This window comes from Capra hircus, chromosome 23 (assembly GCF_001704415.2).
Source record: "Capra hircus breed San Clemente chromosome 23, ASM170441v1, whole genome shotgun sequence".
Taxonomy (NCBI): domain Eukaryota; kingdom Metazoa; phylum Chordata; class Mammalia; order Artiodactyla; family Bovidae; genus Capra; species Capra hircus.
The window spans coordinates 32,883,294-32,904,608 of record NC_030830.1 but is presented as its reverse complement, the minus strand read 5'-3'; the positions used below and the strand labels follow the sequence as shown (position 1 = coordinate 32,904,608).

The window sequence follows — 21,315 nt, the reverse complement described above, 5'->3', positions numbered from 1 at the left end:
GCTGGTGGTGACTCTCCTTGCTGGGGGCGGCCTTCAGCATCTGTCAGGCTCCTCCTCCCTACTCCCTCCTGCACCTCCCCCAGCTTTTACCAGCTCTTCCACTGAGCTTCTCTGGTTCCACGCTCTTTTAGATACAGAAGCTCTGAGGCAGAGGTGGGCTTTCCCAGGACTCCAGTGGGACCCTGAAGATCTGGTGGCTGCAGCCTTCAACTGAGTGCTGTCACATGCCCGTCCTGCCCCCAATATCCCAGAGCCTAAGTGGTCTGTGTTGATTCACTCCTCCCTTCAACAAGCGTGTCTCGAACAGCTACTTATATTAATGCTAGATGTTACACGTGCAAAGAAGAGGACAGTTCGCATCCTCAAGGAACTCACAGCATCCTTATCAAACAATATGCCAAGAGAAGTTATGATACTATAGACAGTCCTCCTTAATCCATTGGGAATCTGTATTTATTCAGGAGTGGTTGCACAACACCCTTATTCTTCCTCTGCTGGCCCCTCAGTGCCACATGGTACCACATGGTACCCCCATAGGATTTCGACTCATTGTTAATGGCAAGTGTCCTGACCATCCCCCATCTAACCTAAATCCCTCTTACCACAGTGAGACCTGACACCAGTAGAGAAGTGGAACAGTCTCTTACAGGGGGCCCTCTCCCCATTCTTTGCACACTCCAGCTTTAAGAATACCTGACCAAGACCCTGGGGAGAGACACAGGCTGGAGTAGTTGTGATCACTTTTTTCAGAGATGCTCTTTCACTTGAGTCTTCACTTCAGCTGGGTGTGGGGGAGGTTCTGGGAGCACATGAAAATCCAAGGGGGTGGAAGGGAGCAAACAAGGGGAAAGTAGGGGGTGGAGCCCCAGCCTGCAGAGGGCCCCCTGGGATGGAAGGGAGGAGGCATTTTGTTCACACCTGTCCTGTCCATCACGTGGACTGCTCTAGATTGGAAGTCAGGTGGGGCCGGAGCACAGACATGGAGGGAAAGTGGAGCTCAATGCGAGGGGCAAAAGGGAGTTGACATTTCTGCTGCTTCTCTTGGTGGCTGCCTCTTGGGAAATGCTGGAGGTCAGAGCTGGGAGGGTATCTGGATAGAACTGGGACATTTCCCCAGCCTCATTCACCTACCAGCTTCATGATTTGGGGCATATCTGTGTCCCAGCTGGATTACTATTACTTTTTAATTGACTATTTTTTTAACCTTACATTTATTTCTACAGTTAACTTTATATGGATATCATGCCCATGAAATCACAGGATCTACAAATTAGTTTTATTCTTCATACTTCAACACAAAAACATATCTATTTACATGGGTTTCTTTTTTGAGTTCCTCAGTACCACCCCCTGCAACCAGAGTGACTACCTTCTTTTTTTTTTCTTTATTTTTTGGCTGCACTGCATGGGTTATAGGATCTTAGTTCCTGACCAGGGGTTGAATCCAAGCCCGCAGCAGTGAAAGTGCAGAGTCCTAACCCATGGATTGCCGGAGTGACTGCCTTTTAATCTAGTTTCTGTATGGAGGCTGCACATAGAGTTTGTATAACAAAAAGAATCCCATATCTAAAAAAGTAATAATCTGAAAACTGCTTGTCGAGTCCAGCCTGCTCATGGCGCAGACAAAACACCTAGGTCAGGGAAAAGAAATGCCCGCCGTGGGTCACACAGGAGTTGGAGGCAGAGCCTGTCCTAGAGCAGGTTGGCAGGCCCCAGTTCTCTCCAGAAATAGAAGAAAGGTTCCTCCATTCTTTAAGGAGACATACTTGGCTTGTGGGCTTGTGATGGCAAACTTTGGAGGGTCCATTCTGGGGGTGGGGGTTGGAGAGCTGAGTGTGAGGGATGAGGGGTAGGGAGTGGGGAAGGAGGGTTGGAAGAAGCTGGCAGAGCAGCACCAGGGCAGAACTGAAACAGCTCCTTTAAGTACAGTCTACCCCCTCCAAGGGCAGGAAGAACAGTCCTTGGGGTCCTGGGGGGATGTAATTGTTATTCATCCCTTCTCCCCAATTCCTACCTTTTCTTCAGCGTCAACAACACCTGCCAGCCCCACCCTTCTACTAGTGAGTTTCACACTGTGTGGGCATTTTCATTGCTAATTTCATCTATGGAACCCCTACCACTAGATCTCCATGCTTCCAACTAAGAACCATGAAGGAATCTGTGGGAACCCCACAGTCACCTAGCAAGGCATAGCTTTCCCAGAATCAGCTGAAGGGGGAGAGGAAGCCAAGTCCCTTCAGTACCCCACAAATCCTCCCAGTGGACCAGCCCTGTTGGCCATTTCAGACTAATGACCCCTGCCCTCCCCACTCAGCCCCACCCCCTGCAAGGGGATGCCAGGAAGTTCAAGCCAGGATAAGACTGGGCATAAGCAGGTTGAACCAGGGACCCTCCCACTGCTCTGGAAACCTGGTGAGCCTGGAGTCTTGGAGGGCTCCCAGGGCCCCGGAGCCCTCAGAACATAGCACTTTTCCGCCTCTGCTGAGAGATCCAGCTACTGGGGTTCAGATCCATCTGCAGCATCTTCATCACCCACTTGTCACGACGGGCACCTTCAACGAACTCATTCAGGGACAGCTGCCCTGTGCAAGGGGTAGGAAAGATAGTCATGCCAGGTTGGGGAATGGAAGAAATGGGGTGGGGATGTACACAGATAAGCCTGCGGTCTCAGGGCCTAAGCTTCGGCTTTCCTCCAGGAGTCTCCTGGAACCTCCAAGGGTTTCTTCAAGGGACTTGCTTTGCAAATGAATTCAAGGTTTACTTTTGCACGTGGGACCCTTGAAATGTTCTTTTGCAAATGAATTCAGGTTTTACTCTTGCACATGGGACCTTTAAAATATTTTTGAGGGCTCTTCTGGGTGTGTTCCCAGCCAACGGCTTCTTTGCACAGCCTGGGGCTGGGGCGCTGAGCTACAGCGATGAGAGTCCAAGTACGTGACCCCATTTACTCCTTTCGGTTATTCTTATTCCCATTTTCCAGGTGAGGAAACTGAGATCAGGCTGAGAGGGTACATGAAGCATCCTGGTCTGCCTGACTCCAGAGCTCCTCTTCTTCCACGGCACTTGCCTGGCAACTCCAGTAGGAGTTTTAATCCCTCTTACAAGCCTCACGGGGCTTCCCCGTTGGCTCAGCAGTAAATAATCCACCTGCAGTGCAGGAGACGCAAGAGATGCTGGTTCAATCCCTGGGTCGTGAAGATCCCCTGGAGGAGGGCATGGGAAGTCACTCCAGTATTCTTGCCTGGAGGATCCCCATGGACAGAGGAGCCTGGCAGGCTACAGTCCATGGGGTCACAAAGAGTCAGACACAACTGAAGTGACTTAGCACACACGCACAAGCCTCACGTGCTAGTGATATTCTTGTTATTCTATGATCTCTTCTCCACACCCATCTCACTGCCGGGAAGTGAAGGGCCTAGTCTAAGGTGACGTGGAGAAAGTGGGGTGACCCAGGATGGGGAGCCCCCCGCCCCTGCCCCACCATCATCTCTGCTCCAGTTACCATCTCCATTTTCATCCACCAGAAGGAAGATCCTGTCCACGACCTCCTCGGGCGTGAGCAGCTTGCCTTGCTGCTCGGCCTCCATCTCCACACTGCAGGCTTTCTTCAGCTTGTAGATGGACTGTGGGAGGGAAGCCAGTGACATCCAGAGACCCTGCACGCTCTGCCCCCCCCCCCCGCCACCCCCCGCCACGACCCACGTCCCTCAGCACCTCGTCCTCAGCACTGCCCCCCAGTCTGTACATCTGAGGATCACGGGACCCAGGTCCAAACTAAAAGTGACCTGTGCTAAGGCCGTTTCCTCAGGGTTTCATGGCCTAATTCTCACCGAGGAGTTCCTGGCTTCACCCACTGCCCCATTCCCACGCCATTGGTGTTTCCACTGTGAGAATCAGAGCTGACACCCAAAACCTCTAACGAAGGCACAGGGATGGCCTAACCTCCACTTTACAGTAGAAGACATGGAGATTTCAGAATACTTGTGGGTGTGTGTGAAGTGTATGCGTGTGAGATAGGATGATGGGAGACACAGGTGTTGGGCTGGAGGGAAAAGCACAGGTGTCTCGCTCACCCTGTTTCCATCAACAAGGCAACGTTTGGAAGTGAAAAGGGGCAGAGACAGACAGACATGAGGAGTATCCTCCGGTCTTGGCTGGGGCTCACCTAGGACGGAGGTGTGCACTGGGGGTCCCCATGGCCTCACTGCCCAGCACAGCACGTGGCACAAACAAGGCACCACTACAGGCAGCCCAGCATCTCCTGGTGGATGAACTTGGGCAAACCACACAACCTCCGTGGGCTGATTTCCTTTTCTGTAAAATGCGCCAACGTCTCCCTCCTCAGAGTGAAGTTCTGGAGAGTAAAAGGCTAATGAGGGTTTTGTGCAGAGTCTGAGCCAGAGTACTTTTTCCCCTTGCTCATTCTTGCTAGTAGTCAATCAGCTTTCTGATCTTTCCAGAGAACCTACTTTTGCTTTCATTGACTTTCCTTGTGCGTTTGTGTTCTGTTTTGTTAATTTCCATTCTTTATTAATTCTTTTCTGTTGCTTTTTTTGGCCTTTTCTTTTATTTAATTTGTTGAGATGACTTCTTGGATCATTGATTTTCATTTCAGTCTCTCATTTTCTGCTGCTAAGTCGCTTCAGTTGTGTCCGACTCTGTGCAACCCCATAGACGGCAGCCCACCAGGCTCTGCCATCCCTGGGATTCTCCAGGCAAGAACACTGGAGTGGGTTGCTATTTCCTTCTCCAATGCATGAAAGTGAAAAGTGAAAGTGAAGTTGCTCGGTCATGTCTGACCCTTAGCGACCCCATAGACTGCAGCCTACCAGGTTCCTCTGTCCATGGGATTTTCCAGGCAAGAGTACTGGAGTGGGGTGCCATTGCCTAGTATATACATTTTAAGGCCACAGATGTTTCTGTAAGCTCAGCTTTAAGCTGCATTCCAAAGTTTTGTTATGTTAGTATCATTACTCAGTTCATGATATTTTGTGTGTGTGTGATACTATTTTTTTGATTCATGGAGTATTAGGAAGTAGCATGATTTTCAAACAGATGGGAATTTTCTCATTCTCCTTTTGTAATTGATCTCCAGCTTAATTTCATGATAGTTGGAAAGCACACTCTGAATGATTCCAATGCCCCTTCCCACCCCCAGGCCCAGGGGGCCCCCTTCAGCATCCAGCGTGCCCAGGTGCCCGCCCCGCCCCCACCCCTCAGCAGACAGTCACCTGCACGATGTCCAGCAGCTCCTGGCGGTCGATGCAGCCATTGCGGTCCTTGTCGTAGATCTTGAAGGTCCACTTGAGCTTGTGCTCCAGGGTGCCCCTCAGCACAAGGTTCAGGGCTGCCACGTACTCCAGGAAGTCGATGGTGTTGTCCTGCATTGGGGGTGGGAGCCGTGAGGCTCCCTTCAGCCCCTGACCCCGTCTCCCGGGAGCATTGGTGGGAACTCTATTCCAGGCCACCACCCCTGAAACTCAGGGCTTGGCCTCCCCGGTGCGTGCATGTGCCTCTGCATCTGTGCTCGTGGTGTTCTCTGCCCTGGGATCCATTCTCAGTCTCCAGGATCACCCAGTCCTGCCTGTCCTTCAAGGCTCAGCTCAATGGTCCCCTCCTCCAGGAAGCCTTCCTTCTCACACCACTTCAGCCACAGTGACCATCCTCTCCCTCTCTGACACTCCCAGCTGTTGCTGTTTTAGCAGCTAAAACAGTCAGTCCTAAAGGAAATCAACCCTGAATATTCACTGGAAGGACTGATGCTGAAGCTGAAGCTCCAAGACTTTGGCCACCTGATGTGAAGAGCTGACTCAGTGGAAGAGACCCTGATGCCCGAAAGATTGAAGGCAAGAGGAGAAGAGGGTGACAGAGGATAAGATGGTTGGATGGCATCGCTGACTCAATGGACATGAGTTTGAGCAAACTCTGGGAGACAGTGAGGGATAGGGAATCCTGGTGGGCTACAGTCCATGGGGTTGCATGACTTAGTGACTGAACACAACAACACGGACTGTAGCCCACCAGGCTCCTCTGTCCATGGGATTTCCCAGGCAAGAATACCAGAGTGGGTTGCCATTTCCTTCTCCAGGGGATCTTTCCGGCCCAGGGATCCAACCCCCGTCTTCTGCATCGGCAGGCGGATTCTTTACCACTGACCACCAGGAAAGCCCAGCACCCACCCTCTCTTCTACCCTTAACTGTTCTGTCCGTGTGTCTCATTCTCTAGCAACAGTCTATCCTCCAGGAGAAAGGAGAGGGGTTTACATTGCTTCTGTTTCTCCTCCATGCCTAGTACGATGCAACTTCTGCCCAGAGTCTCAAAACTATTTACAAACCTATAAAGAAATGATTGACTTAAGTCTGAATATAAGACTAACATAGTTTTGAAAGGAGATTAGAAAGCAGGACCTCACATATTTCAAGGTTGGGATCTCAGCTCTCTAAATCAAAAACTGGAATCATCAGCTCCCCCGGGAGCATCTGTCATCCGCATGACTTTATAATCAGAATGGCATCACTAGCCCAGAGCCCCTCTGTCCCACTGGGTCAGGCCAAGTAGGAGCCTCAACCCCTGTTCAAGGGGTGCCTGCGTGGGCAAGGTATGGACAAGAGGAGAATACAGCCCCACACAAGGGAAACAGCAAATGCTTAAGGAAAAACCAAGAAGATAAAACGAGCCCACCTCCACACCTCCAGAGTTTAACCAACGTCCTTTATATAATTCCTCTGGCCCCCATACTCCTCACTATGTAAATATTTACCTAACTGAGGTCAGGCTGTAGCTATAGTTTTACTGGATTTTTATTTTAAAATTTCCCATGCTTACACAATGAGCATCTTGTGCGTACGTATTTTTCCTTATGTCTCTGATAATTCCTGTAGGGCAGATTCTTAGCCGTTGCTATTTGTTCTGTTGTTTTTCCCCCACTAGTCTCTAATGCACTATTTTTGTGGGTATATAAGTTCTATGAATTTTTAAATTGATGTGTAGTTGATGCGCCGTATAAGTTCTAGGTATACAATATTGTTTAGTCATTAAGTTCTCTCGTACTCTTTTTCGACTTCATGGACTCTAGCCCACCAGGCTGCTCTGTCCACGGGATTTCCCAGGGGAGAATACCGGAGAGGATTGCCATTTCCTTCTCCCAGGGGATCTTCCCAACCCAGGAATGGAACCCAAGTCTCCTGCACTGATAGGCGGATTCTTTACCACAGAGCCACAAGGGAAGCTCCTAGATTGTGATTCGTAGTTTTTAAAGATTATACTCTATTTGGTGTTCTTATAAAATGTTGGCTATATTCCCTGTGTTATACAATATATCCTTGTAGCTTATTTATGTAATAGTTTGTACCTGCTAATCTCCTACACCTGAATTGCCCCTACCTCCTTGTTCTACAAAATTGTATCACATGTGTAGACACACGTAGATACGTAGATACCAGTAACTCTCAACACAAAGAACCTCTCTTGTGTTACCTCTCAAAGGTCACATCTTTCTCCCAACCATAACACTTGGCAACCGCTATTTGGTTCTCCATCCATAATATTTTCACTCTGAAAAGAGTATAAAAATAGAATCATATAGTGTGTAACTTTCTTTCACTCAGCACAGTGCCCTGTAGATTCATCTCAGTCACTGTAAGCATCAACAGTTCCTTTTTTTAAATTGCTGAATGGTGCACCATTATATGAATGTTCCCTAATTTGCTTTCTGTTGGCCCGTTGAAGGTTATTTGGCTTGTTTCCTGTTCCCCCCCAGCTTTATTGAGGTATAATTGCACAATAGCCTTTTAAAGAACACTGTGTAAGTTGAAGGCGTACAATGTGGTAATTGGTTGTCCTTTAAAAGACTATTTTCATTAGTAATTATTATTTGTTAGGCTTTCTAAAAATAGATCTTGGGTTTCTTTTCATTGGCCATGCCCTGGAGCGCATGGGGTCAAACCTGTACCCCTGCATTGGGAGCATGGAGTCTTAACCACTGGATCACCAGGGAAGTCCCTTAGGTTTCTTTTTAAATAAGAATTCAGTTAGAAAATTATGCAAAATGGACCATTTGTTTGACATACATCGTCTCCCTCAGGTCTGTTATCCCCATTTCATGGATGAGGAAACTGAGACTCAGAGGTTTAATAAGTTGCCCAAGAAATTCCCACCCAGCAAATGGCAGAGTCTTTCAAGCTACATGCCTTCTGCAGTTCATCAGGTTGGGAGAAATTTCTTATTCCATTCAAGGTCTATTACTGTTTAAAAAATTAACCTGGTGGCTAGCACCAAGGGGAGTAAAACACACAAACAAACCCCAAATCACCAGCAAATTTCTACTCTTCAGCTCTTTAGATTTCCCCCTCATTCTTTGTCTAGAACTTTCTGTTCTCACAACATCCTGTCTCAACATGATACAGTTTCCACAGTGACCCCTCACCTTACATGAGTCTCAGTGCAGAGCAGCCCTTTCCTGACAAGTGATCTCACGTGTGAGTTTACTTCAAACCCCAGGAGCTTCCCCAGTTCTGGGAAGCTCCCAGCAGGGGCTACTCTCTTCCACTGCACTCTCGTCAGCTTCAATTACGCACAGAGGCTGAAGATGACGGAAACGCCTGTCTACTCAAGAGTTGGAGCAGAAGTGACAAGCGTGTGATCTGCTCTGTGGGATTACCTGCCTCGTTTCTCCCTGAATTGGCGGCGTTTGTGAACCAGCCCTGACCTCCCCCCAGCACTCGTTGCATAAGGACCCTGAAGGACATTTGACCTTCATCCTTCCTTTTCCTCCATCCAGAGCATTACAGGCGAGCACCAGAGATGGCCTTACTACCTCCACCAGGAGGGAGCATAGCAGCAGAGACCAGGTGCCCCTACCTCCTTGCCACCACAAAACTGTTTTCACCACCACAGATCTTGACGTGTGAGCTAGATCTAAGAGCTCTTTTGATTTTATCTGCCCCAGAAATCTCAGAGATCAATTGCCCAGAAATGACACTTGCTGATTATAAAGGTTGTTCTGAGGTGGGAAGTGGAGTCGAGCAGGAGTTTGGAGACAAAGACTAAGTGGGAAAAGAAAAGGAAGAAGGCTTAGCTTCTGACAGAGGAGCTGAAAACGCCTGCTAGGAGAGCTCTTCCTTACAGCAGGAGGCCGACTAATAAAAGAGAAGGGACAGCGGAGATGGAAAATTATCATTGGGTGCCAAACCTAGGGGCTGATCATTTGATGAGCAATAGGAAGTGTACTTAGTCTCAAAGTATTAATATCTCCCTATAAGATGCTTATTAATTACAAAGAAGAAATAGTCACTTTACAGTGGTGAAATCTGGCAGACACCACATAGCTAAATGATCCAAGGGACCAGCCAACATCACGTGCCCTCTGATGTCACATGCTCAGAAGCACATAGCATCTCTTCCGGGGCATTAATTTCTGCCAGAAGTGTCACCTGCATCTCATCTCAAGGCAACACAGGGTAAACCCAGATCATCGACTTGCGGTCTTCAAAAACGTCAGAGTCAAATAAGATAAAGAAAAGCTGAGACTAAAGGATCCAAAGGGAATCAGGTCCAGGGCAGGGGCGGGGTAGTGAGGAAGGGAGGGGATGGACAAATTGGGAGATTAGGATTGACATATACACAGTACCACGTGTAAAAGAGATAGCTAGTGGGAACCGCTATAAAGCAGAGGAAGCTCAGCTTGGTGCTCTGTGATGACCTAGAGGGGTGGGATGGGGGTGGAGTGCAAGGGAGGTTCAAGAGGGAGGGGATATATGAATACATATGGCTGATTCACTTCATTGTACAGCAGAAACTAACAAAACATTGTAAAGCAATTATACTCCAATTTTTAAAAAAAAGGCTAGGGGGGAGATAGGACATTAAATGCAATGTATGATCAAGCTTAAAAAAAAAAGGTTGTAATAGATGTCATCAGGACAGTCAATCAAACGTCAGTATAGATTGTCAGTTAGATAACAGAACTTATTAATGTTGACTTTCCTGAGTTTGATCATTAGTTAGGTTAAGAGAATGCCCTTGGTTTTAGAAAATACATACTAGAATATTTGGGGTAAAAGGGTGTGATGTCTATATAATTCTCTCTTAAAAAATGCATATATTTATATGCATAATATACACATATATGAATATATTGTATACATGTATATATATAATACATCACACAGAGAGAATAGTAAAGCAAATGAGTCAAATGTAAACAACTGGGGAATTTTGATAAATTGTAAATGGAAATTACTTGCACTATCCTCCCTTATAATTTTTCTGTAAAGTTAACGTCACCGAGATTAAAAAGTTATTTTAAAGATGACTGATGAATATTATATGCTAACTTAGAAGAAATGAGGTATACGAGGTTGCAGCTGTTTTATTTCCAGGGGCTTCATAATCCCTTTGAAATCTTGAATTGTTAGTATATTGAATTTTAAATGAATTTGAAGAAAATTGATAAATTCATGGGTGTGAACCTTGCCACATACTACCTGATATATTTGTTTACTTTTCCTCTGACATTCAACACTTCAAAAAAATCATTTCCTCTCTTAAACAGCCCAACACACTGCCTTCTGGGCAGGAACGCTTGCCTGGGATGCAGGACCGCTGAGTTTAAGATCTTGGACAAATCAGTTCACTGAATTTGGAGTAACAACCTCGGCCTGCTCCCTTTCAGGGCTGCTGCTGACTCAGAGAAGTTTATAGAAGGAACTTTGGGAAGGCTGAAACTCAGTTGAGATCTGGAGTTAGGGTTCACCTCCAGGGTTTTCGTTGCCGCGATATGCTGACCCCGCCCTACCGCCCCCTACAGGCTCAAAGAAGATGTGCACTGACAGTTCCAGGGCAGAAGAAGAAAAGCGTTAGTCGCTCAGTCATGTCCAATTCTTTGCGACCCCGTTGGACTGTAGCCTGCCAGGCTCCTCTGTCCATGGAGTTCTCCAGGCAAGAATACTGGAGTGGGTAGCCATTCCCTTCTCCAGGGGCATGGTGGGAACTAAGAAGTGTTCCCAGTGACTCACTCTGAAAAGTGAACTCTCCTACACAGAAGTGGGGTATCTACCGCTTTTTCCAGATTAAATTATCTAGGTCAAACCCACTGGCCTCTCAATCTGAAGGAGTGAAACAGGGGTTTGAGGCAAACTTAATGGTTTAAAGGACTGTGGAGGCACTGGATTGGATGGCCTTAAATAATGAAAGGGTTTCAGTGCTTAAGGGCGTTCCTGGTGGCTCACATATTAAAGAATCTCCCTGTAAAGAGGGAGACCTGGGCTGGATCCCTGTGTCGGAAAGATCCCCCGGAAAAGGGAATGGTAACACACTTCAGTATTCTTGCCTCGAGAATTCCATGGACAGAAGAGCCTGGTGGGCTTACAGTCCATGGGGCCACAGTCGGACACAACTGAGAGACTTTCACTTTTACTTTTTTCTATGTTTAAATTCAATATATTATCTTCTGAGCTCCTGGTGCCAACCAAGGACTTGTAGAAACTCTGTGGATGAATGATTTCATGGAATCTTCCATGGGCTTCCCTGTGGCTCAGACGGTAAAGCGTCTGCCAGCAATGCAGGAGACCTGGGTTCGGACCCTGAGTCAGGAAGATCCCCTGGAGAAGGAAATGGCAACCCACTCCAGTATTCTTGCCTGGAGAATCCCATGGAAGGAGGAGCCTGGTGGGCTACAGTCCACGAGGTCGCAAAGAGTCGGACACGACTGAGCGACTTCACTTTTACTTTCAGCAAAGGGGCACTCATGGGCTGTGCCAAGATAGCTCCTCCCATTAAACCCCTTATATTTAGAGCAAGGGGAACCCCGATGGATGCGGAAAAACCATGTCCTGTGACTGCAGAGTTCTGTCCATAAATACACGTAGAGAGGACCCTGGGTCTTTCTGCAGAGCCTCCCTTCAGCTCTCAGGAAGAGGACAAGTCAGTTGAAAGCGGAGAAATGGAAAGAAAAGATGGGAAGAAGAATGATGGGAGAGAGAGGAGTCTGGAGGAAGAGTGAGACAGAGAAGGCAAGAGAGGATGGAGAGGAAAGAAGAGCCGAGGCCGAGCAGGAGGGCTGGCGAGCGGAGCTCCCACCGAGGGTGCTCCTTTAGTCAAGGATGAGCCCTGAGCTCTCGGTCCGCCCCCTCGGGGCACCTTACCCCATTCGTGTCGAAGGCTCGGAACATGCCCTCTACGAACTGGGTGGCCTCCTCGTTGTCCGGGACCTTGAAGAAGCGCTTAAACTCGTGCATGAAGAGCGTGCCGCTGGGGCACTCATCCAGGAACTTCTTGTACCACTCTTGCAGCTCCGCTGCGTCCACCGCGCCGACCGCGCCGTTCTCCTCCCAGCTGAACTGCTGCCCCATCCTGGCCCCAGGACGGCAGGGAGCAGAGCCTGGGCCTCCTGCTGAGACGCTGCCGACTGATTCCTTAGGCGAGGGCCCTCTTCCTACCTTTCCTCTGCTCTGCCAGCCTCTTCATCCTCTCCAGGCCAACCGAACGGGACGGGCAGCGGAGGGGGTTGGCAGTGAGGGGGCGGGACCAGGCCAGCTAAGTGCCTTAAGATTAGAAGATTCCCCTGGAAGGTCTGACCTCCAGTCGGCTAAGCTCCCCTAGCCTCACCCCTCCCTTCAGTCTGGTCAACCACTCAAGTAAGCTGTCCAGTAGATTCTGAAAAGGGAGAAGGGGCAGAAACAGAGGTAAGCAGATGGAGGGGGAATTGGGAAGGCAGGCTGGGACCCTCCCATCTTATGCATGGGCCCTGGCACTTTCAGAAGGGCACCATGCAGCTCCAGGGAGGCCTGCCTTGGAGACACAGGAGACTGCTATCCAGAGAAGATGCAAGTACAACTTCTAGCCCATAAATCAGAACTGCTGGTGAGCAGGGGCTGGCCCTCCACTTGGTCTAGTGAGAAGCAGCAGGATCTATGATGTGAAGGACTCTGGGTGAGCAGCTCTGTCCCCACATTGTCGGTCCCCAGCACCAGGGGTCCCCAACCTCTGGGATCTAATGCCCAATAATCTGAGGTGGAGCCAATGCAATAATAATAGAAATAAAGTGCACAATAAATGTAATATGCTTGATTCATCCCCAAACCATCCCCTGTCCCCAGTGTGTGGAAGAATTGCCTTCTATGAAAACAGTCCCTGGTGCCAAGAAGGCTGGGGACCGCTGTCGAGTGCGATACCTGAAGTTCCTTTACAGGCCAGACCCTGAGTCTTAACCCATGACCCAGGGGAAGCTTGCAGTCTTAACCACCGGACTACCAGGGAAGTCCCTCCTCTGTCCCAGAGATGACTATTCCACCACGCTTCCAACCCTAGAAGCTTCCTCTCACTCCCGCATTCAGCTGATGACCTTGTCACATCCTTCACTTCACAGAGAAGGTGCATCAGACACACCTCTCTGCACCTGCGCTCACACGTCCGGCCTCTCTTCCCGGTCCGATGGACGCAGAGTCCCTTCCCCACTTCTCCACCTGTCAGCTCCCCCGCTTGGTTTCTAGCTGCCACCTCCCTTTGCCCAACCAAGTACTGCATGTCCACAGCCACCCCTTTCTCTTCTGCACCCGCCTTGTATCCTGTGCTAATGGCTCATTCCCATCTGTAGACGTGCCTCAACATTACCCCTATTCAAACAAAATAAGACAAAAATTCCTCCTTGACCCCACAGTCAGAGGCCACCTGTGACTTTCTGGGGCCTACTTTTGCCTTCATGGGTTATAAGATAAATATTGATAATTGACTAGTAAATAATTAAGTATTAAATGTGCTATTTGGAGACTTCTCCGGTGGTCCAGTGGTTGGGAGTCCACCTGCCAATGCAGAGGACGCAGGTTTGATCCCTGGTCCAAGAACTAATATCCCACATGCTCCTGAGACCATGCTCCCTGGAGCCTGCGCTCTTCAACAAGAGAAGCCACCACAGTGAGAAGCCCAGGAACCATAAATGGAGAGTAGGCCCTGCTTGCCACAGCTAGAAAATGCCTGTGTGGAGCAACGAAGACCCAGCACAGCCATAGATAAATAGAAATTTAAAACATGAAAGTGCTATTGTATCATTCATTGGTGAAAAGAGGAATATAACCCAGTTCCAGTCCAGACTGCATTACATTATTTTTGAAAGAAATTAAAACATTGAAATTAAAAATATTGTGGGCCCTAGACATGGTGCCCACTAGATCCAACAGTCCTGCCAGTTACTGCTCCCCTCCAGCCGCTGTCCTCACCTTGGCCCCCTCTTCCCCTAGAGGAAGGTGTTATTTTCTGAAAATGGCACAGCACTGGGTCTGGTCTCACATGTTCTCCACATCATGGGGAAGAGCCTCTTTCTCCCTCGCTTCAACCTGGATGGGACTTTGCTATACTCAACAAAGAGAATGGGCAGAAGCGACACTATGTGACTCCTAAGGCTGGGTCATCAAAGGCAGCAGGGTTCATGCCTGGCTCTCCCCCAGGTCTTGTCCTCAGAACGCAGCCATCATGCTGTGGGGAGGCCCAGGGCTTCCGGGTGACGGCCAGCGTCAGCCACCGGACGCGTGGGGAAAGGGGGCCAGTGAACCTGCAGATGCCCCCAGCCCTGGCCTTCCAGCAGCCCAGCGGGCACCACACAGGGCAGACCGTGTCCTCGCAGAACACTGATCGAACTGTCATGAAGCCGTGGCGTGTTGGGCATTTTTGAAGGCAGCAATAGATAACTGAACCTGTTTCACATCCTCTTCTTTTATAATTTTGGCTGCATTGGTCTTAGTTGCAGCACATGGGCGCTTTAGTTGCAGCATGTGAAATCTAGTTCCCTGACCAGGGATTGAACCTGGGCCCCCTGCGTGGCGAGCTCAGAAACTTAGCCACTGGACCACCAGGAAAGTCCCTCCTCTTCATTTATTCTCTTCTCAACTTACTCCAACTGGGTGCTCATCCCCGTCACTCCATGGAGAAGGCTTCACGATGACCAACTTTTCTTGCAGATTCAGCACCACTTCCCAAGTTCTTTCTTCAAACACTTTAGGGTTCAAGGACTCACGTGGAGCCTGGTTCCACTCCAGCCTCGCTGATTGCTCATCTCCTTTGCCAGCACCTCCTCCTTTTAAACAAATTTCTCCATGCTTGGGCTTCCCAGGCTTGTCCTCAGGACTGTGCTCCTCTCTACTCATATGCGCTCCCCAGATGAGCTCATTCACCCTGGACATCACACACCATTTGTAGCTTCCAGATTCAGGACCCCAGCTGCCTACCAAACATCTCCACTCAGATTGCACACTTACCAAGGCCAAAGCCAACATACTGATGGCCTTCCTAAATCCCTGCTCAACCCCTCTCCACCTCAGTCATGGCATCACCGTTTATCCAGTTGCTTAGACTGAAATCAAGGAGACATCCTGGAGTCCTCTCTTTCTCTTAGATCTCCCTTCAGCCTACGAGGAGGTCTTTCTGTCAGCTCTACCTCCAAACTTATTCTTAGTATAACAATTTCCCATCCCCTCCGTCCCTGCAGCTCTGTCCAGGCTACGTCCTCTCGCTGGTCCACTGCAGCAGGTTCTGCCCCACCCTTCCCATCACCCCTTCCTTTCAGTCCATACCAAGCAGCCAGAGGAGGGTATTCTAAAGCGTAAATCAGATCCTATCACCGTCCTACTTCAAACTCTCCCGTGGCTTCCCACTGACGCTCAGGATAAAAGCCACACTCCTTCCCACAACCATGATCTGTCCCACCCACTTCCTCTTCACGTTGCTCTGCCCTTGTCCTCAGACACTTCATACTCGCTGGCCCTTAGCATTGACTGGTCCTGCTGCTTGGACTGCCCTTCCGCAGACTCTCATACAGCTGCCTCCTTCCTGATAGTTTCCTCTCCTCAGAGACAACTTTCCTAATCTCATCTCAAGTAACAGTGAAAGTATCAGTCGCTCAGTCATGTCTGACTGTTTGCAACCCCATGGACTGTAGCCTGCCTGGCTCCTCCATCTATGGAATTCACCAGGCAAGAATACTGGAGTAGGGGATCTTCCCAACTCAGGGATGGAACCCAGGTCTCCTGCACTGCAGGCAGATTCTTTGCCGTCTGAGCCACTATTAGTGGCTTTCGTCCCAAGTAACCACTCAAGTAATTTTGTCGTTACCCTACTTTAGTTGCTGCCCAGTGCTTAACTGCATACCTATGAAATGATCTTATTTTTCCCCCCATATCATGTCTTCTCCACTAGAGTCTAAGATCCCAGAGAAGAGGGGCTTCACCGTACACCGTGCAGAATTTCCAAAGCCTAGAACAGTGCTTGGCACGAACAAGGAATTCTTGGCACAAACAAGCCTTGTTGAGCAACTGAGCAAAGCACTTGGCACATGGTCAGAGTTGAATTCATGTGAGCTATTACTTCATAATTTTACAAGACAACTGCCCTTGATTCCTTGGAGTGTCTGGGTTAGCAGATATATGTTGTTGTGAAAAGACAAGGTGATTTTAGCACTGAAGAGGCCTCCAGTGATTTCCAACCCTGTCCCCATCTCAGAACATCTGAAGACAACATATGCCGTCACTGTGGCTGTGTGAAGATGGTGACACCCCTATCCACCTCTTCACATTTGTCGGTATTTAGGCAATGTTGAGGAGTAATTAAAGGATGATACCTGCGCTCAAGAGACCGTATGAATGAAATAGAACTTGATTTAGCCTCTGGCTGAGGAATATGAAATTCAATGGGCTTTTCATGTGGGTCAGTTGCCCATGACCTGCCCTTAAATACTGCTGAGCTGTTGGGATATAAATATATCGTTTTAAAGAGGATTAGGACTCCACAGACAATGATAGCTTGAAGTAAGTAACAATAGTAAGGCTTTAAGGAGGGCAGGGTTAGGAATTGAGCAGGGATTTGCAAAGAGAACTCTGGGGATCCCAGGCATTCAGCCCTAAGCTTGGCTCCAGGGTTATGGAAATGCCTGTGAGCAACAAACCAGAGTGCAGAGCCCGAGACAGGCCTGGCCTGCAGCCGCACAGCTGTCACTGCACCAGGCTTCCTGTGACCTTGTAGGCTCCCCCTGACTGGAGCTTAAACTCTCCTGTGGCTACAGTAGACAGTCAGGACCAATGTCAGCCTTGAGACCACAGGGATCCAGCTGTGGGTTATGGTTCTGGCCTTTATTCACACACATTTACATCTTTTATTCCTTATTTCCCTCCATCTCTTTATTTCTAACCCTTAGGGGAAATGAGTATTATACTTTGCTAATCTGCAAGGGGACATAAATCTGGATTTTAGGTTTGAAAAGGCAACGGCACCCTACTCCAGTACTCTCGCCTGCAAAGTCCCATGGACAGAGGAGCCTGGTGGGCTGCAGTCCGTTGGGTCGCTAAGAGTCGGACACAACTGACTTCACTTTCACTTTCCATTTTCATGCATTGGAGGAAATGGCAACCCACTCCAGTGTTCTTGCCTGGAGAATCCCAGCCTGGTGGGCTGCCGTCTATGGGGTCGCACAGAGTCAGACACGACTCAAGCGACTTCGCAGCAGCAGCAGCAGTCTGCCGTTAATATGTGGGCATTCCAGTACATATTTCCAGACTTTATTTTTGAAACATCTTAAAAAAAAAAAGTCCTTCTGGCTGCACTGAGTCCTGGTCACTGCGTGCGGGATTCTCACTGCCGTGGAGATGGGCTCTGGGGCCTGTGTGCTCAGCAGTTGCGGTGTATGGGGCTTAACCGTTCTGTGGGATGTGCAATCTTCCTGGACCAGGGAGCGAACTCATGTCTCCTGCATTGCCAGGTGGATTCTCAACCGCTGGACCACCAGGGAAGTCTCATCCTAGCCTTTAAAAATTAGGTTCTGACGCGGCTGTCTCTGTCGTTACTAACTGGAATTTATCAGTTTCACCTTTTTCACCTGTTTTATCTGTAAACTGAAATGGCAACTGAGTGGGCAAGTCAAACTTGATTTTCTCTTCCATAAAATGGGGATAATAGTAACTACTTTATTGAGTTGTTACAAAGATTAAATAAGATAGTATCTGTAAAAATAGAATGTATGGGGATAGAATGCTTTGTAGAATGTATGGGGGTTATTATAATGAGCATGCTACATGTTTTCTCATCTAAATTAAACTTTGCAACCACTGTAAGGCATTATGCTCATCTTGGAGATATTCTGAAGTCCATTCCTGCTGGTTTTTAAACTGTACAGCACACGAGCATCTGGAGTACACTGTTTGTTCTGCCACCTGGTAACAACTGTCAACTGAGCAAAACGCACAATCTACAAGTGAGAGTTATGTTTTATTTGCTGAACAAAACTGAGGACTTGGGCTCAGGACACAGCATCTCAGATAACTCTGAGAGGCTGCTCCGAAGAGGCAAGGGGGTCGGGCCAGGATATATAGGTATTTTTGCAACAAAGACTAGGGATTCAGAACATCAAAACATTACTGTAAAAGGTATTTAGAGTTAACGAATTTAGCATTTTTCTAAGTATGGGAAGATGCAAGAGTCTGGGCTCACTGAAATCCTTTCTTTGCTATCTGGAGCCAGTACCCTGTGCTTCTCATCCTGTGTCTCCTCAGGGTGCACAGTTGGAGTGGCTGTAATGTGATGGCTTGATGGCTGTGACATTCTTTTTTCACTGATATGGCAGGCAGTATTTCTCATTTACATACCTGATACTTATTGAATGTCTTATTATCTGCCTGGTACTGTGGTACTGTGTGAGTGGCTTTGTTAAGTTATCTGATTTAATGCGCCAACCTTCCTAAGTAGATTTCCTACATTTTACTGAGTAAATTGAGGCTCTGACAGGGTTAAACGTCTTGCCTAACTTTCTATCAGTTCAGTTCAGTTCTGTCACTCAGTCATGTCCAACTCTTTGCGACCCCATGAATTGCAGCATGCCAGGCCTCCTTGTCCACTACCGACTCACGGAGTTCACTCAAACTCACGTCCATTGAGTCGGTGATGCCATCCAGCCATCTCATCCTCTGTCATCCCCTTCTCCTCCTGCCTCTAATCCCTCCCAGCATCAGTCTTTTCCAATGAGTCAACTCTTCGCATGAGGTGGCCAAAGTACTGGAGTTTCAGCTTTAGCATCGTTCCTTCCAAAGAACACCCAGGACCTATCTCCTTTAGAATGGACTGGTTGGATCTCCTTGGAGTCCAAGGGACTCTCAAGAGTCTTCTCCAACACCACAGTTAAAAAGCATCAATTCTTCGGCGCTCAGCTTTCTTCATAGTCCGACTCTCACATCCATACGTGACCACTGGAAAAACCATAGCCTTGACTTAGTCGGCAAAGTAATGTCTCTGCTTTTGAATGTGCTATCTAGGTTGGTCATAACTTTTCTTCCAAGGAGTAAGCGTCTTTTAATTTCGGCTACAGTCACCATCTGCAGTGATTTTGGAGCCCCCCAAAATAAAGTCTGACACTGTTTCCCCATCTATTTCCCATGAAGTGATGAGACCAGATGCCATGATCTTAGTTTTCTGAATGTTGAGCTTTAAGCTAACTTTTTCACTCTCCTTTTTCATCAGGAGGCTTTTTAGTTCCTCTTCACTTTCTGCCATAAGGGTGGTGTCATCTGCATATATGAGGTTATTGATATTTCTCCTGGCAATCTTGATTCCAGCTTGTGCTTCTTCCAGCCCAGCATTTCTCATGATGTACTCTGCATATAAGTTAAATAAGCAGGGTGACAATATACAGCCTTGACGTACTCCTTTTCCTATTTGGAACCAGTCTGTTGTTCCATGTCCAGTTCTAACTGTTGCTTCCTGACCTGCATAATAGGTTTCTCAAGGGGCAGGTCAAGTGGTCTGGTATTCCCATCTCTTTTAGAATTTTCCACAGTTGATTGTGATCCACACAGTCAAAGGCTTTGGCATAGTCAATAAAGCAGAAATAGATGTTTTTCTGGAACTGTTTTGCTTTTTTGATGATCCCGTGGATGTTGGCAATTTGATCTCTGGTTCCTCTGCCTTTTCGAAAACCAGCTTAAATATCTGGAAGTTCATGGTTCACGTATTGCTGAAGCCTGGCTTGGAGAATTTTGAGCATTTCTTTACTAGTGTGTGACATGAGTGCAATTGTGCAGTGGTTTGAGCATTCTTTGGTATTGCCTTTCTTTGGGATTGAAATGAAAACTGACCTTTTCCAGTCCTGTGGCCACTGCTGAGTTTTCCAAATTTGCTGGCATATTGAGTGCAGCACTTTCACAGCATCATCTTTTAGGATTTGAAATAGCTCAACTGGAATTCTATCACCTCCACTAGCTTTGATCATGTGATCCTTTCTAAGGCCCATTTAACTTCACATTCCAGGATGTCCGGCTCTAGGTGAGTGATCACACCATCATGATTATCTTGGTCGTTAAGATCTTTTTTGTACAGTTCTTCTGTGTATTCTGGCCACCTCTTCTTAATATCTTCTGCTTCTGTTAGGTCCATACCATTTCTGTCCTTTATTGAGCCCATCTTTGCATGAAATGTTCCCTTGGTATCTCTAATTTTCTTGAAGAGATCTCTAGTCTTTCCCATTCTGTTGTTTTCCTCTATTTCTTTGCACGGATCGCTGAGGAAGGCTTTCTTATCTCTTCTTGCTATTCTTTGGAACTCTGCATTCAGATGCTTATATCTTTCCTTTTCTCCTTTGCTTTTCACTTGTCTTCTTTTCACAGCTATTTGTAAGGTCTTCCCAGAGAGCCATTTTGCTTTTTTGCATTTCTTTTCCATGGGGATGGTCTTGATCCCTTGTCTCCTGTACAATGTCATGAACCTCTGTCCATAGTTCATCAGGCACTCTATCAGATCTAGTCCCTTAAATCTATTTCTCACTTCCACTGTATAATCATAAGGGATTTGATTTAGGTCATACCTGAATGGTCTAGTGGTTTTCCCTACTTTCTTCAATGTAAGTCTGAATTTGGCAATAAGGAGTTCATGATCTGAGCCACTGTCAGCTCCTGGTCTTGTTTTTGCTGACTGTATAGAGCTTCTTCATCCTTGGCTGCAAAGAATATAATCAATCTGATTTCAGTGTTGACCATCTGGTGATGTCCGTGTAGTCTTGTGTTGTTGGAAGAGGGTGTTTGCTATGACCAGCGTGTTCTCTTGGCAAAACTCTATTAGCCTTTGCCCTGCTTCATTCCGTATTCCAAGGCCAAATTTGCTTGTTATCCCAGGTGTTTCTTGACTTCCTACTTGAAGTCCCCTATAATGAAAATGACATCTTTTTTGGGTGTTAGTTCTAAAAGGTCTTGTAGGTCTTCACAGAACTGTTCAACTTCAGCTTCTTCAGCGTTACTGGTTGGGGTATAGACTTGGATTACTGTGATATTGAATGGTTTGCCTTGGAAACA

At 47.7% G+C, this 21,315-nt stretch overlaps 1 protein-coding gene across 1 annotated transcript; it reads right to left on the bottom strand.

The window, feature by feature from the left end:
- Window positions 98-12,630, bottom strand: GUCA1B (guanylate cyclase activator 1B). The gene is made up of 4 exons (XM_005696310.3): window positions 12,145-12,630; window positions 5,232-5,381; window positions 3,503-3,623; window positions 98-2,582 (listed from the first exon to the last, which is right to left on the bottom strand). The coding sequence occupies exons 1-4, from the start codon at window positions 12,349-12,351 to the stop codon at window positions 2,455-2,457; spliced, it is 606 nt and encodes a 201-aa protein (XP_005696367.1). The 5' UTR covers window positions 12,352-12,630; the 3' UTR covers window positions 98-2,454.